Source organism: Lissotriton vulgaris, chromosome 5 (assembly GCF_964263255.1).
Source record: "Lissotriton vulgaris chromosome 5, aLisVul1.2, whole genome shotgun sequence".
NCBI classification, from domain to species: Eukaryota; Metazoa; Chordata; class Amphibia; order Caudata; family Salamandridae; genus Lissotriton; species Lissotriton vulgaris.
In genome coordinates, this window is record NC_141693.1 from 1,925,856,063 (window position 1) to 1,925,874,280 (window position 18,218).

General features: G+C 47.4%; 1 protein-coding gene across 1 annotated transcript in view; it reads left to right on the top strand.

Annotated features, from left to right (window-relative positions):
• Positions 1-18,218, top strand: part of LOC147717744 (histone H3-like centromeric protein A) — a 176,846-nt gene that overhangs the window by 1,580 nt on the left and 157,048 nt on the right. The window contains exon 2 of the mRNA XM_086924526.1: positions 16,612-16,886. Coding sequence (XP_086780652.1) covers positions 16,655-16,886 — 232 coding nt within the window. The 5' untranslated portion in view covers positions 16,612-16,654. The remainder of the gene's footprint in view (positions 1-16,611; positions 16,887-18,218) is intronic.

An 18,218-nucleotide genomic window follows, 5' to 3' on the forward strand; every position in this document is an offset into this window, starting at 1 on the left:
GCTCAGCTTGTGAGTGTACTACAGGGCCACTGGCATTATGCAACAAGGGAGGACCAAAATATGCAGTAGGGTTGAGCAAATTCACCAAGAAAAGGCAAGTTATGCAGCACATTTTGTAATAACGTTACTTCGTTATTTTGTCATTTGTATCGATGTTAACATTGGGCAAAGGTTTCACCACATTAGTGCGAGTCTGACACCCAAATACAGCAAAGACCAACTGATAGGTAAATGTAAATGTAAATGTATTTGAGCTTATATAGCGCACAGCTACCCGCAGTGGGGTGTCCCGGCGCTTGCTTAGGGAACCCGTCCTGATATTCCCCTGTGACCAGTCAACCTTTGCTAAGGTCTCTCCACTAAGCAGCAACACATTTTTAGTAACGTTTGATGCGTTTGTGGATAAATACTACGTTAAAATCTGCAAATTATGCAGCAAATGATGGATTATGTGGCAAATTCATAATTATGTGGAAAATGCTCCAGCTGCAAAATCACATAATTCTAGTGGTCCTGGTGTACTGCCACTTCATGAGCTTCGAGTGGTGCCATTCTCACGCTGCTTTGAGGCTTGTCTTCCTCGACAGAGGCAAAGCCTTAGATGAAGGCCCAATACACTCTAAGCTTCAATAATGAGGGAATAGGTACATACAGGGATTTATGCATTAAAGTTCTGCCTTCTCCCAGCATTTCCAGTGGGAATCGTATTCCATGTCTGGATGGATTGTCTCTTTAGAAAAACCTTTTGGACCTGGGGGAATTGTTTTATTGCGTGGAATTGTGAAACCTCTTTTACCAGTATTCATCACGTGCTGCTGAGCAAAAAGCGATGGTGAACTAAACAAGCATTTGCAATTGCACAATGCAATTGGTCTTGCCTTTTGAACCTTATATGTATTTAGCTATGCAGCACATTAGCCTGGGTGCCGAAACATGTACTGTGCTTTAACATGGAGGTAAAGTTGGCACCAAACTGCCAGGTATGGGAACACCTAAAGAGAAATACTGTCTATCAGCGGGAAATTGTATTGTCCAAAGCTCCTGTTTTTAATTCAAAAATCTACCCCTTCGGTAGTCATATCACTGAAAATACAAGATTTGAAAAAAATATTATTGTCCTTGATTGCTCCTTGAATTCAAGTTTCTATGGCCTCGAATCTAGGGAATGCTAAAGTGATTCTGGTTTTTTACTGACTTCTGCTGGTCGCTTTCTGTCAAGAAAGGTAAATAGAGGCAGTTGCCAGAAAAATAAAATAATAAAATCCCTCAGCAGAAAACAATTCTGGTATTTTACTGACCTCTACTGGTCGTTTTCTATCAAGACAGCTAATTACAGGCAGTTGAGCAAGCAAAAAGCAATTCTGGTATTTTACTGACCTCAACATGTCGTTTTCTTTCAAGACGGTTAAACCGAGGCAGTTGAACAGAAAAAAAAGTCCCAAAGCTAAGGCAGAAGCAGACAAGTCCTAGGGCTGATCTCCAGATCCCACAATGTACCTACAACTGATCTTTCAGACAGCGCTGTCTAGGCTCAACCCAAAAATGGGTGGGTTGAGATGGGAATGGAGGAGACTGAGAAATATTTAGAGGAAGGTTTGCCATAGTAAAGAGCATTGGCCTTTAGTTGCACTTTTGTTCTTTGTGGCTCGAGGGGTGTTGTCAATTGAGACGGTTGTACCATCCGACCGAAAGAACTGCATTCCACCTGCTGGTATGCAAAGTTTTCATGTGATATGGCCTATGGTAGCCATTTGTTTGGGAGAAAAGCTCTGACCAAGCAAAGATTAAGAGAGTGATACCGGAAGCATAGAATGGATGGGGAAGGTGGCAGAGTGGGTGACGAGCTGCATAGAGTTGGTGAATGCTGAAAGGAAGTTGATGGCAATAAACCACCTTTGACTGACGTGAGCCTGGCATGTAAAGTGTAGGAATGGGCTTTATCTAGATATTATCAGACTCATCTTTGATTTGCAATTTGAAAGGCAATGTTTAGGTCTCGCCTGTCGATGCGCATGCGCATCGAGCTTGCGAGACTATGGGGGCTTAAACACTCTTTAACCAACTTGCAAGGAATCGTGGCGATTCCTTGCAGTGCCCGTGAAATTTAAGCTCAATGCGCATGCGCATTGAGCTTAAAAGCGCGTGCACATGCCCCCAGCCGCCTGCCTTGCCCACTCTCTCTCTCACAGCCTCCCCCAGCTCCGCCCCCTCACTTCTTGGTTGCACGGCCGCTAGGCCGTGCCTCCCCTACTCTCCTCCCCCCTCCTCCTCCTACTCTCCTCCCCACTCTCTCTCCTATGACTTCACGGGAACTGGGTAATTCCCTTGGGCAGCACCTCCTCCTTTCTTTCCCCCGCATCCTACACATGGGTGAAAGGTCGTGGCGCGCTTCTGCTTCCGGTATGCTTTACTCCAACCGGATCCAGCTTCCTTCTTCCTCCTTCTCAAAACTCATCGCGGCTAAGGTGGAACTCTAGCCTTGCCGCCACCGCTTGAGTCTCCTCGTTCCCCGCCAGCGCCGCCATGGGAGTCCCGGCCTTCTTCCGCTGGATCAGTCGCAAATACGCAACACTCGTTACGCACGCTGTGGAGGAGAAGGTGGGTCTGACCGCCTAGGGGAAGCCGCACGCTTTTGTTTTGCAAAAAAGGGAAAACGTGTGCTCATTGTCGACTGGTATTAATATTTCTTCAGTTGTAGGAGTTTTTCATCGTGTTCTTCTCTGAGGCTTGCTTATCTGTGCCTTTCTCCGAATTTTCAATGGTAGACTGCTATCGCTTGAGTTTGCACAGCTTCATGCCTGTGCTTAGTGCTCTGAGCCTGGTTATGTTTTGAACGCTAACGGGTCGGTTGGTCGACGACCTGGGGGTTTAAAATAAACAGTTTAAGAGATTCCTATCTTCCTAGATTTATTTCTTCAGAGTGCATGTAGGAGATCACAAAACGTGCACCACGAGGGACATTGGTCAGTTCTTGAACTTTGCGATGTTAGTTGTGTCGCACACTCCTGGTCTCGGGATGTTTTTTTGGCACAGCAGTGTTAGTGTAAATGACAAAGACGGCTTTGCCATTTGATTACTGCTATCGGTGAATCGACATTTGGTTAAAATAAAGGGCACGCTAAGTGTACATTTTTACGCATTTAACTGCAAAAGGGTTCAAACCTATTTGGCCATGACCATGCTGACCTACATCGATATACCCACCGCATTTATGGAATTTGATCCGGCAGCTGTGCAGCCACACGTGTACCATGCAGTCACATGCCTGCGTATGAAACAGTTGTATGTGCAAGGCAAGATTCGGGCTACGTTTCATCCCAGAGCTTGAAATAGGCTGTAGAGTCGATCATGATGTAGATGGCTCATACTACTGTTAAGCTTGTCTGCCGCAGTGTCTCTGTGCTTTCCGTACAGGCTAGCTTCTGCCTCTTGCAGTGCTTTCCAGCCAGAAGGCTGTGCTGAGCAGCCCCTTGTAGGGACGGGACAGAGATACCAATGCAGGTTCACAGAAGACGGTTTACCTATGTAATCTCACAGATGAGCTAAAAACGACCGAATGTGACAGCGGTGGGCTGACTACCGAGGCCTGACCCCAGACCTCAGTTGTCGATTGCTAACCCCATAGAGTGGCCGTGCAGTCCTATAGTCCAGTTGCGTGATGTACGTTGTGGGATGTCATTCAGGTTCATCGGCCATTGTCTGGGACAGTTCAGCGGGATGCAGACTAGTTATAGCTCAGCGTGTTGTACTCGTTTTGTTGTCATCACCAATATGCAACGTTATGTCACTGTATGCAAGAATAGGTACATATGTATGTGGCCCCTCGGCCTGTAAGATGGCTAGAAATGCAATAACATTTGTTTTGAAAAAGAAACAACAGAATGGAATGCCTTCTAGAGGAGTTCACAATGGTTGCAGTTCCCTGAGGTTAATTAAGAGTCAAGAGATATTTAGGACAGACTCCTCCTACATTAACCCCTAGTTCCCCAGCCTGCCGAGAGCAGTTCTTCACGCTCAGCCCTCTACCTACTCTCTCTCCCCTCACGACGCTCTTCCCGCTCCGCCCCCCTCCCCACTCTCTCCCAGCACACCTCCCCCTCGCTCCGCCCCTTGTTTAAACTTGAAAATACCTCCTGCCTCTCCTCCCCCTTCCTTCCCTCCCCCCGGCTTCTTCCCACCCTCCTCCCTTTGCCCAGAGGACATCACGAGAGCCGCTAACCCTCCTCCAGGAGCCAGCTGATGAGGGAGGAGACGCACAACTGCGGACCTCTCCTGCTGGCACACGAACAACGTCACCTTCTTCACTCTTCAGCACACCAGCCATATTTTTGGGGGACTAGCCAGAGTTGTTAAAGTTGAGCTATATGTACTGTAAAGCCAATGCAGACAGCGGCAAAGTGGCAAAGTGGCTTTGAACGAAACTCAAAACAAGTAACTCTCACTAGGGTCCGCAAGGCTTTAATGTCGAGAGAGTGTACGCTCTAAGAGCTGAAAAAATGGGACAACGTTTGCGTTCACTCAAATTCTGTGATGCTTCTATCCACAGCTCAAAGTTATTTATAAAGAAAGAGACATCTCTCACTTTCCTCTCGTTCCTGCCAGCTGTCACCTCCACATTCCATATCCTCCGTACTTTTAATTTTGAATCATTATGTTGCCCTCCTTCTCCGTAACTCATTCTTTCTCCCGACTTTTCTTCCCTTTACTCCTTTGTTATCTACTCCCAACGTACTTCTCTCTTCTAATTTCATTTAATAGGTCGAGCCTGGTCAGCCCATGCACTGCTATGCAAGGTGTGCTGTATTGGAGTATGGACTTGAAGCCCTGCCCACTCTCTCCCCACCACCACATCCACCACCACCACCACATCCCATCCACCACCACCACCACATCCACCACCACCACCACATCCTCCACATCCACCACTTCCACATCCTCCACATCCACCACTTCCACATCCACCACCACCACATCCACCACCACCACCACATCCACCACCACCACATCCACCACCACCACCACATCCACCACCACATCCACCACCATCTACACATCCACCACCACATCCACCACCACCACATCCCCCAGATCCACCATCACCACATCTATATGTGTGGCTCTGTGTGTGTGTGTAGGTGCAAATGCAATGTCCTTGGATTTTCGTCACAATAAAATACACTGGACATAATCTTCACAAAAGTTATTTACAAACGTTTACGCTATTGCCATTATAAATTACAATAACTTTTATTTAAGTATTAATTATTTACAAAATTAAAAGCCATTGTTATTTGTAATATCAATACATCTAAGTCACGTAAATACATCACACATTGCATTACAAATGCTATAGGTGTCACATTTGCGAAAGTTTAAACTATTGACATTGTAACTGACAAAGCTATTAATTTTGCTATTTTTAAAACCAACACAAATAAAAAAGTGTCATTTACAATACCAATCGCTCAAACTTTCCTAATGCGAGACCTATTGCATTTCCAATGCTTGTTTTTTGTAGTGGCTGATGTATCTATTATAACTGGTACAGGTGAAGTTGTGAGAGATCTATCCAGAATGCACGTTTTTTTAACTTAACTTCTAATATTTGATGATCAACTACATAATTACATTAAATTATTACACGTCTATATAATTAATGATATGGCATCAAACATTTTGAGCATGTAGCTGTTTAGTGAGATCTATTTTTAAAAAGATACTTTACATTTGCATATATAGCTCCTAATCTGTAAATTAATCTATACATTTGTTGAGATATTTTTAAGAGAGAGGGACCAAGCAGCTAAAATTCTGATTGATAATGGCTCCATTTTTAGGTCTCGTGTTTGGCAGCGCATGCTCTGTCTCAGCGAGACTAAAGTAATTAGTATGTAGGGTGAAATTTCATGTTATTAGTTTTCCTGCTTGCTATTGGCTTAGTTGTGTTAGTGTTTTTGTAATGTCCTTTTTTCGTTGGCTGTTGGTGTTTTTCTAACTTCTGTGTAGTCCCGATACAGCGGCGCCTAACTACAGTGTTCTTTCACTTTGCTTGCACTTCTTTGTTATTTGGTTAGCACTGCAGATACTTTCTGATATAATTCCAGATCTCAAAGCCTGTGTTTAGAAACATGTTGGTGAACAGTGACAGTGATCAAGCGTACAGATAGTCAAATACGTATTTTAGTCGAGTGTATTGTGCTGGAACATACAAGATTCGTCTGGTTGTGACCTCCGGGATTGTTTAGTTGAGTGATCTCTGTGTGCACAATACTTACTTAGACTTTACTGCATAGCTGGAGCAAGTAATGAACTCTGAGGTGCTGGGGTGACCTTTAATGCTGTGTGGTGCTGACAGGCTACGTTCTACGTTTGGCAAACCCAGACACATAGAATATTAGGCGCCTAAGGACAAAGTTTAGATGAAGTGGGTAGAGTGTCCTCTAGGAGAGGAGCTGAATGATCAGTCACTACTGCCACTGGGCACCCCCGCCTCCCGAGGAGCTACAGGCCCAGACTCTGCTCTCTGTATATGCCACTCCACAGACGTCACATGATGTTTGGCTATTTGATCCCATTCATTTTTTTTATTTATTTATTTATTTTTAAAACCTTTATTGTGCAAGTAGAGGCATACAAATACGGGCCTACAAACAATCAGGCCGGCCACGACACATTATGGGCGCACGAAGTCAGCATTGAAATTCTCCAGCAGTTTCTTAGCAGTATATAAACAAGCAGTCAACATTAAAAGGCCGGGTATAACCGCTAGGAGCAGGATGGAAGAAGGTTAATTTTACAATATAATAGGAAGTATAGCAGGATCAGTTGCAACTTTTGACATCTGAATTCCTATGGCGGGCATTTGGTAAATCAGCAAAACAAAGGAGCAGTGAGAAGCGGAAGTAATAGCAGCAATTAGCAAAGTCAACGTATAGTCGCCCCGTTTCAAATCAGTTCCCACCGCTGCCCACCATCCACCCGTCACCACCTGAATGAGTGCTGGTACAAATCAAAGGAATCAGAACAGCAACGCAAAGATAGCCATCCACTATACTAACCCAAATAAAGGGAGAAAGAGGGGAAGGGTAGAAAAAGGAATATTAAAAACAGGAAAGAAAGAACGCAGCGCCGCAGTACGCGTCCCATGGCGAGTAAAGCACACAGGACCAGAGCCCACAATCTGGGTCGCGGCGAGTAAAACATGGTACATGTGCTCTCATTATCATTGACGTGTGGAAGTCCTACCCTACACTGCCGGCTAACACTCCATGGAGGACGCGCGCGGACACAGCGTCCCGATAAAGGGATACAAAAGAGCCATAGAACTAAGAAAAAACGAACAATATACAGACCCCATCCCTCCCACACCACCCTGCACTCCTGCAGAAGGCTACGGCCTACCCCCCCAGCAGCGTGCCTGTCGCCCTAAGTAGAACCCGAAATATAGAAGAATCAGATAGTGAGAAAAGAACACAACAGACAAAAAGAGGAAGGAAGGGGGAAAGAAAACCAGTGGGAGAGGAGATCTGCAATCAAACATTCAGCTCCTACCCCCCGCCTTAACACAGCTGAAACCCACATCGAAACGAAATCGACACAACCTCAAATATCAGGAACATGAAGAGGAATCGGTCATATTGTTACAGCTGCGAGCAGTCCTGGTCTCCATACATTAATTAGCAGTCCACCGAGGCAATTCTATCTCACCCCTGTCCTCTCCTGATCATAACTTTAGTACACAATAAAGTAGAATACAGCAAGCAGTTCGGCATGGAGTGTACACAGGATCGGAACAAGGCAGGCCAAGGGTGCAAAACAGGGGTTCCCAGTCTCGAGCAGCAATGCAAACAATGGCGGCCGCAGACCAAACTGTCAAAGAGCAACATCAGGAGCAGCAAACAGTCTGGGTGCGGTCCCGCAGTCCAAAGGGGCGAGGTATCCCCCACGGGGCAGCCGTGGGACCCCACCAAAGCAGTTCGAGTCAAACAGCCGCCGAGCTCCCCAGCCAGACTGACCTCTACGGGCCCCGACGTGGGGCCCTCACCCATGTCCGCCACAATCAAAACTTCCTGGAGGTTCAGGGTAGCAGACATACGGTCTCCCAGATGAACGGCGGCAGCACTCTCTGCAACAGCCGGGAGAGACAAAGCAGCACACTCCTTCAGTCGGGCCGCATTCATGGGGGACGGCCCAACAGGCATGGCGGCAGAACCGCTATCTTGCACAGCTGCGTCAGAGGCCAGGGCCGCACGCCAAGAGCATAGGGCAGCGAAGATATCGCCAATCGTGGGCTCACTCCCACAAGCTTCAGCCGTCGTGCATTTCGACAGAACAGATTCGCCGCCCCAAACAGGTCCGAGACCCAGGGCGCCGGCCGCCATTTTGTCAGTGCAGCAGGGACGCTCCGTTCCTCAACCCCCGGACCGGGCCGTCGAATAAGGCCCAACGGAGTCCCGTCGAGCCCCGGTAATGGCAATCTTGGTGCAGAAAGATGGGCCGCCAAAAAACAAGGGGTCGCCGGCGCCACCGTCACACGGGCGCCACCCGCCGATTCCGGGCGAAGGGCTTCAAGATGGCCAGAAGGACGACGAAAGGGGGACAAGCCTCCTGTTCGGTCTACCTCCGTCCGAGGCGGGCCGCGCCCTGCAGCAGAGCCCCCGGGCCACCAGACCGGGCCCGGTCAGTCGCCACCGGTACAACCGCACAATGGCCTCTTCAGCCGACCCCTCTCCTCCACCGGGGGCCGGCTTCAACCCTCCGCTCCGGCTGACCGTCACAGGCGAGTCCCCGGCCTGCACGCCGCGGAGGCTCCAGAACAAACAAGGACACAACTCCAGATCCGCGGCACCCAGGAGCCCCCGGGACAAACGGTGAGTGCGAGCAGTGTTTCACCTTCCCATATTTTGTCGAATGTCTTGACCCCATTCATGAAGTCTACACAACCCACTCGGACTTGAAGAGTAGACACAGTGGGATCGGCCGAAGGAGCCCAGCCACATAGCAATATACCAATAAAGCGTGATATTCAGAGAAACTACAGCAAAGTGTAACACCTTTTCACCTGTGATGACACAAACGCGCTAAGTTCCAAAAAAGTACCTGTAGGAACTTGCAATGGCGGATGTTGGCCACTGGAAGCAGTGCTTGATCCAGACTCCACTGTGCAATGAAGACTTGAAGTCTAAGAGGAACACCGAGTCTAAGAGGAGGTGCTGACATGGGAGTCACGTGGGAGCCAATCAATAGTAAGGAAACATGACATGGGAATCAGTCAGTGTTACGTGGCCCTTTTTACAATTTTCTTTATTTTAAATGCAAGCGATTTCATGAGCACACGCATAGTGAAGGTGAAACCTAAAAAGCAAGCAAATGAGTGACAATAAAGCCAACCACTAATGAGAGGTCTTTTCGCCAACATATTTGTGCTGTCTGGTAGGTGAGACCTAATTAAAAAAAAAAAAACTAATACTGATCGTCATCCTTCAGTAAGCTGACCCTTCCATGGAACACACTGATAAAAGGTGGTGAATATTGGTACCGACTGATCTTCTTCTGCCTTACAAAATGTGGTGTTTGATTGTTCTTTCAGGTGAATAGCCTCCGCCACCAGAGATCACTGGTCCACTTGTTTATAATTTAATTTAATTGCGCGTTTATATAGCGCTAGGAATCGACTCCCGGAGGAGTATCTAGGCGCTTCGACCGCTGGGGAACCCGTCCTGGCTCACCCTGAGAGATGGTCCCTAATGGGTATCTCTAAGGTGCGACCAAGCATCCCCGGCGGTCTTTGGGGGCCGTTGTGAAGATGAGGCAAGCTAATGCCCAGAGTTGCCGAGTGTGGTCCCTGACTGGAGTAGGCACTGAGGCGAGCATTATCAAGCCCGCTGACCCTGGTCCATGACCCTGCCGCGTCGGGAATCGAACCCTGGTCCCGGGCCGTCCTCTGCTTACGGGTCTGCCGCCTCTAACCAGTGAGCCACACCACTCCACCCAGTGAGCCACACCACATACAACCCATGATATTCACTATAATAAATACTGTTAGTATAATGCATCTACGTTTGTGAGGTTCTTACTCTACCATTAAATGAGACATTTTTCATTTCATTTCACTGTTATTTGGTTTTGGCTGAGAGATACAGCTACTATTTTGGGATATATGATTTTGCATGGCTGAGTATGCTAGAATGTGAATTCTTACTACCTTGTAGGCAATGCAGCATATTTTAAAGGTATTGCTGGCAGAGTGGTACCATGAGAATTTTATTTATTTATTTAAATTTATATATCTGTCTCCTAAAACCAATTGTGGCTCCATCCTACCTGGTACAAATGTTTTGGAAAAAGAATTACCAATGACTCCACTCTTTGAAACTACTGCGACCTATAAATAATCATGTTATGGAATTTCCTGCAAGGCATAAGAGAATTGGGATTCTCCTCATAATACGACAAGAGCATCTGGATTCCATTAAAGACACAGAGGCTAACATTATGCATATTTCTTTTAACCCTTGGATGCGTCCATCATAGAAATATGAGGAAAATTTGTTTTTTTAACTAAGTTTGAGGTTTGCAAGGGATTCTGGATAACAGAACCTGGCAAGAAGCACACAAGTCACCCCTCCCGTGTTCCCTTTGGTGTCTAGTTTTCAAAAATGTACAGGTTTGCTAGGTTTCCCAAGGTGCCGGCTGCGCTAAGTCCCAAAACCTACTGTTAGGCACGTAGCAAACAAAAAAAGTCAGTGCCAAGTGGGCTTTTTGCTACCCTAGGGGGGGGTGGGGTTGGGAGTTGCCCTGATATGCCCCCAAGGGGGGCAGAGAGACTGTGGTTATATTTTTTGTGGGGTGGGGGCAATGGTATGTCCATTCTAGGCAACCCCTACCCCCACGTATAAAAAAGCCAGCATAATCGCTGGCTCCTAGTGAGCTCTCTGCCGGCCCCTGGGCGGGACGCAGATCAGGGGCTACTGCCCCCATCTTTCTCCTGGGGGGGGCAGAAACACTGAGGCATTTGTTTGGGGGTGTGGGGGCATTGGCAAGCCCATCTTGGGCAGCCCTCCAACCCCTTAATCAAATGTAAAAACATTCCTTGCTTCTAGTAGGCTTTCTGTACCCCCCCCCGGTGCAGATTAGGGGATACTGCCCCCAATGCCACCAGAGGGGCAGAAAGACTATAATTTTGCTGGGGGGGGGGGCATTGTCATGCCCATCTTGGGCATCCCCAACCCCTATTGCGATAGAATTTTTTAAATCCCTGGATCTAGTGGGCTCTCTGTCGACCGGGATTTATTTATTTATTTATTTATAATTACATTTGTTAAGCGCACAGCTACCCGGAGGTTTCCCGGCGCTAAGGCAGACTAGACGGTAAAAAAAGGAGGGAGAGGTAATGGACCATGGAATTAAGTGTTGAAAAGCCAGGTTTTAATTCCCTTACGGAAAGTGAGGAAGCAGAATTCAGAGCGCAGCAATTGAGGTAAGGCGTTCCATAAGGAAGGGGCCAGCAGGGAAAACGAGCGTCCACCCATTTTGGCTCTGTTGATGCGTGGAACCATGAACTTGTTCTGCGTGGAAGATCTGAGTGTCCGGGGGGGAATATATTGCTGCACAAGGGCAGACAGATAGTGAGGGGCCCTACCAGTCATGATTTTATGCATATAGCAGAGTGCTTTAAACTTAACTCTGTTCTCAATACGCAACCAGTGCAATTTCCGCATATGGGGAGTAACCGAGGATCTAGCAGGAAGGTGACAGATAAGGCGAACTGCCATATTCTGCACCACCTGGTACTTCCTGGTAACCTCCTTGGCGGCGCCCAAGAGAAGGATGTTCCCATAGTCCAGGCGGGAGATGACAAGAGCCTGGACTACGATCCTCAAGGTGTCCGCAGGCAGCATCCACGTGATTTTTCTCAGCCACCTGATGATGGTGGTACAGGTGGCGGAGACTTTCACAGCGTGTTGCTTGAAGGTTAGCTGGTTCTCAAAAAGAACCCCAAGATTGCGAGCAGACTCTGATGGAATGGGTAGCGGACCCATCTCCGATGGCCAATGGTGTGGGCCCCAGAGTGAAGTGTCTGGGCCAAACAGGAGAAGTTCTGTCTTGTCCCCATTTAATTTTAGCTTGTGCTTCAGCATCCAATCCGATATTTGTTTCAGCCCGGATTGAAGAGAGGACGAGGGGAGATTTTTATTGGTGGAGAGGGAGTAGATGACTTGAGTGTCATCAGCGTACGAGTAAATTGTGAGGCCTGCCTGTTCCGCTAAAAAAGCAAGCGGCCTCACATACAGATTAAAGAAAAGGGGACTAAGGATGGACCCTTGGGGAACACCGTGAGTGGAGGGGAGAATAGAAGAAGCAGAGGTAGAGGAGAAGACTTGAAACGTGCGATCAGAAAGAAAATTGGCAATCCAGGCCAAGGCGGGACCACCGACACCAACCGCCTCCAACGTGGATAATAAGATGGAATGGGAGACGGTGTCGAAAGCGGCACTCAAGTCAAGCAGAATGAGTGCAACAGTCTCCCCATTATCCACTTGGCGTCTGATGGTCTCTGACACGCCAAGGAGGGTGGTTTCCGTGGAAAAGCCAGCCCTGAACCCGGATTGTGAGCCATGAAGAAAATTGGAAGATTCAACAAAGGAATTGAGCAAAGAATTAACATGTTTCTCCAAAATCTTGGAAAAGCAAGAAAGCAAAGAAATAGGGCGAAAATTAGAGGGGTTGTTTGGGTCTGCATTTACCTTTTTTAATAGTGGGACCACCATTGCGTGTTTCCATTAGTTTGGAACAATCGCTTCTGTCAGAGAGGCGTTCAAGACATCTAGAATAATGTGGAGGGATGCTGGGTCAAGAGAGCGCAGAACTTGCGGGGGCATGGGGTCCAGGGGGGAGCCAGATTTGATTTCTTGAAGATATTTATTTAAAAGCGCGGGGGAAATAGGATCCCAAGCAAGAAGTGGGGAGGAAATGGGCAAAGGGTCGGGAGTGATATCAGGCGGAGAGTTACGTAGGTCTTGAACGGATTGAGTAGGGGAGGCAGGAGTAGAATTAAAAATGGCATAAATCTTATCAATTTTTGCAAGAAAAAAATTGGCTAAGGCATTACACTGAGCAGTGTCTAGACAAGGCTCCTCAGGAACCGAGGAAGCGCCCGAGAGCTCCTTGACTATTTTGAACAGGGCTTTAGGTCTATTTTGAGCTGTGAGAATGGTGTTATTTGCAAAATCAGCTCTGGCGGTATCACAGGCCGCATGGTAAGTTTTGAGGGCGGACTTGTATTCAATTTTATGGGTAGGGTCATAGTTGGAACGCCATATGCGCTCCAATTTTTTACAGTTGGATTTTTGAGCCCGGAGGGAGTCGTTAAACCAGGGGGCAGGGGGGTGATGAATTTGAGATTTGTTATTTTGGGTCGGAAGACAGGAATCCAGGGCGGTGGTTAACCATGATGTAACAGCAGGGAGCTCTTTGATAGTAATCTTGGGGACCGTGGGTTTGGAGTTAACGAGAAGAGAGTTTAATTTATTTAAATCAAGGCGTTTCCAGTTTCTACTGGCTTTGTGAGGAGGGTCGGGCCTAGAGGAGTCAGCCACAGACGTTTTAATAGTAAAATTAACAATAAAATGATCAGACCATAGGACAGGAGTAGAAGAGAGATAGGAAATGCCAGTTAGGTTAGAAAAGATGGGATCTAAAAGATTGCCGGCCTTATGAGTAGGGTCGGAGTTGTGAAGATGTAGGTCTAGTGCTTCAAGATCCTGTAAGAGGCGTTTAGCAATAGCACAAGAGGACGAGTTGAAGTGAATATTTAGATCACCGAGAATCGTGAAATTGGTAGACTGTACTAAGAGCGGGGCAACAAGATCAGGAAATGCAGCAGTCCAGCTGCTAGCAGAGCCTGGCGGGCGGTAAATCAGGGTGCCCGTTAATGTGAATTGAGGAGAGAGAGTGAGTTTGAACAGACCAGCTTCACAATTAGGAAAGTCAAGATCTTCCCACTTGCAGGAGAATTCTCTCTTGAAGATGATAGCAATTCCCCCACCATCTTTGAGTACTCGGTTACGCCCAACATAGGTGTAATTATTGGGGAGAGCCATGGCTATATCAGGGCCAGAGCTATCATTTAACCAAGTTTCGGTGATAAACATGGCGGCAGGGCTAGCAGTCTCCAAGAGGTCAAAAATGTCTCTCTTATGCTTTGAGAGTGACCGGCAGTTGATACTGATGAAGCTCAAGGCAGGGGAGGTATTGTGGAGGGGGGGAATGGGGGGACACTTAGGGACGGAAAGATTCCAAAACGTGGATGACCTGCTATCTGTGCATGATTTGAGGGAGTCCAGAGTGAGAGAGCAGTGAGGGCAGGAAATGGGCGCATTTTGGCAGTTCCAAACAGAGTGCGAGGGGCAAAAAGACCCCCGCAGCTGCAATAGAGCAGTACGTGAATAGAAAGTAGGAGTATGGACAGGGGGGTAGGGCCCTGGGCCCGTGCTGGCGCGGACGGGCGCAGACGGGCAGGACTTTGGCACGACTTCGGCACGAAGTCGGCGCTCCCGCTGCGCTCGTCCGCTGCGCTTCCGCCATTGTGTCATTTAATACCCTGGGGGAGAAATCCACTAGACCGCTGACCTGCCAATTGGACAGCAGGGCGGAAGTGGGGATGGAGGGCGGAAATGAATGCGCTCGTGAGGCCACCGCCGCTGCAAACGGCACAAGCCGTGGCGGATCGGTGCCGGGAGCGAGGAGCAGAAAAATCAACAGGAACAGTAAAAAAGCGTTGCGCCAAAGGTGGCGATTAAAACACACACGAAGCGCCAAAGGTGGCGATCAATTAGACACGTTGCGCCGAGAGCGGCGATCAGACAAGGTAAATGAGTATATTTAAAATATCACCAGATACAAGGAGGGCAAAGCGCTGAAAAGCGCTACTACAAATGTAGAAATAACGTTTAAAAACAAGGTCTAGATTCTCCAGTCGCACAAGAGACTATTACAGCCTCTTCTTACCAGCAGTAAGCCCTGAATTGCCGAGTGTGCTGGGTTTAAGTACAGCCTTCCTATTCCAGCCACTAGACCGCTGACCTGCCAATTGGACAGCAGGGCGGAAGTGGGGCAGATTGGGGGCTACTGAACGGCTCCCAAAAGTAAATTGGGGAGCAAAGGCCCTTGCCAAGGGCAGGGTGGATCCCTGCTTGGGAATTGCCCTCCTGTGTACCATTCTCCCCGTTCCAATGATAAATCTCGTGACTTTGTACATGCTCTGGGGGGCTGAGATAGCCCTACCGTCTCGTTTTGGTTTCTATGCAATGACATCAGCGCCACGTGCGTGCTGATATCCTTGCACAGAAACAAGAGAGACCTCCTCAGGAGCTGGGGAAGCTCTTCCCCCAGCCGCTGGGGCCGTTGGCACCAGAGGGATTCCCTTTCACCCCCATGTGATGGCTGGGGGCTCCCGGCCGTCCGACGCACCAAAGGTGTTAAAGACTTTAGCATTCACTATTGTTGGTGCAGCTAGTGCTGTGTATCTCTAGACACGTGTCTCAGGATTATTGTCCTTCTACAGTAGAGTAACAAGTGAAAACTGGGGGTGCCACCATGCTGCTCACAGTATTTTATAAGTGTCTGTACCACTCCCAGAGTACAGATTCATCCCAGAGCTTGCCAGTCCAACAACTCAACAAGGAGCCATTCACAAAACTAGGAAGGAGGACACTGCTTGGTTGTGCCACCAATGGTAAAAACATACTTTTACTGAAGCAAGTGTTATCGTGCACTGAATTTACAATAATGCATCTGAGCGAACTGAGTCCTGGGGTGTGAGGCAGTGTACTCCCTTCTTCCTTTCTTTGATAGGGTTCCCTTGAGCTTATGAGCTGACTAGTTCTTGTTGCCAGTGAGTAGGGCAAAGACTTGAGAAGACAGACTAGCATTCCCAGCACCTTTAATATAACTTATTACTCTCTACTAAAGAAGGAAAGCAATCCTAAAATACTTGTCTAGAGATACACAGTACTGCCTGCACCAAAAATGATGAAAACTAAAGACTTTTACAGAAGTAAGCGTTACCATACAGCAAATTTCCATAATGCATCTGAACGAACTGAAAGCTGGGATGTGAAGCAGTGTGCGATATGGCTTCTGCTGTTATGCTATTAACTCTGCATCTTTCCCATCCGCTTTGATTGATTTATCTGTGCAGACCAAATCAGCAGCCATTAATCAAAACCATCCCACCAGGATCCACCTAAGGTACAAACTATCGCTGGGCTAAGTGAAGATGTGGACTAGTGACTGCCAGTTGTTTTTTTTCGGAGTATGTCTTCCCTTCTTCCTGTTTTTTTCATTTTGGGTAGTTATGAGTTCTCTCTTTGGGCCACAAAACACTGACCGGTTCCAGTGACCTGCCTAGACTTCTGTCTTCTTTTATTTCCATTTTCAGTAATTTGGAGGATACACTACACAGGTTTTTATGTACCTAGCGTTAGATCATCGACAAAAAATACAGGCTCTTGAAATCTCTGCAAGATCATATGTTTGCTGACACCTTGTAGGTGATTGAAAAGGAGGTCATGGCTCTGATTCTAATGATAGTCTGTTTTTCCTCCTCAGGTGCATGCTGCTCGCTGGGGAGGCCTGCAAACCCTGAAAAGCTATGCGGCATGCACAAACTCCTCCTGGCACATCTGGCTCGAAGCGCAAGGCCAAGACGCCAAAGAAGGTGGTCGACCCCAGACGACCCCCTTCACCACAGCCTGGGCCTTCTACAGAGCGCCGGGCTCAGCCTTCCCCACAGCGCCGGGCTCAGCCTTCCCCACAGCGCCGGGCTCAGCCTTCCCCACAGATCCAGGCTCAGTCCCCCCCACGAAGACGTCCATCTCGAGCAGGTAAGAATTCAAGAGGCAATTGATTTCAGTGAGATGGTGGATTAAAGGCTTAGTTTTGATATTCATATGCAGTACAGTTGTGACCTATGTATTCATAAGTCAAACAAAGAGGGATGCAGTTCCTAAGGAAGGGAATGGGTGGGTCTATGGGTCGGCAGAAGACCAGATTAGAGAATGATCAGGAAAGGGGGGGAAAGGGGGAGTTGGGCCGGCGCTGCAATGCCCAATGGCCCCTGCAGGGGGGGCTCTTTGCTGGATGTCTTCTGTGTTGTAAGCCGGGAGGCCCTATGTGATGAGGTGTTGGGGCAGACGAGTAGTGAGTAGAGTGGATGTAGTGAGCGTAAAGGCAACAAGTCTTGGCAATGCCAATCGGTCTCGTCATATTGATGAGTTTAGTCGTGTATGTATTAATAAAGTAAAGTATTATAATGCAGCGCTAATGTTATGCGAAGTAGAAAGGAACAGACTTTTTTAAAGTATAGCTTAATGCGTTCTTTAAAATATTTGTTAGCGCTATTTTATTTGTAAAAATCGCTCGTTACGAATTCCTCTACCCCTCAGCCTGAGAATCGCAGGACGAACAAGTGGGCCCTGAGACATTGCACAGCGTAGAAGTTGTTCAAACTGTTGGCACGATTGTGACTGCTTAAGAAGTAATGGGCAACGGAGTGACATAATTTTACCTTTTATACGAGTGTCATCTTTAATGTTTGGAAGGAAGAGCCCTTTATTAGCATCGCAATGAGTATTGGATGGTAAAAGTGGCATTTTTTTCTTCGGTGAAGAACATTGTGACCTGGAGCAAAGTCTGCCTGCTCTGCCCTTTTTTTCTACGAGCAGCAAACGCCAATCTTCTCATTTGCACATTGGTACAAAATGGTAAGTACTAGTGAACAATCTCCATGTGAGCTTTGAGGTTTTCATATTCGTTACGAAATCAAAGCAGTGTTGTTCACACTTTCCCAGGCAATAAATTGCTACTTTGCAGACGCACTATTTTCCCTTTTTTTAAATGAAAACTGGCTTTGATAAAGTTTAGACGAACCAGCGCTTGATACTCTAAAGATGCAGCACTCCTCTGCTGAACCCTGCGTGAAGTCTTGCCAGAAACCTAACGCGTTTTGTCTAATTAACAATATATGTGTTTTTACATAGGGAAGAGGTGGTCCCCACAACGGGTTTTGTGGGACACAAACCGGCACGTTACCTTTAATTACATCTCCGCATTTAGAGGGAGAAATAGTTGTCAAAGTTGTTTTTGCAGTAAAGACTTTTCCTCTGTCATAATGGGAAAATAAACGATTTTCCAAACATTTCAACGTTGATAACGTG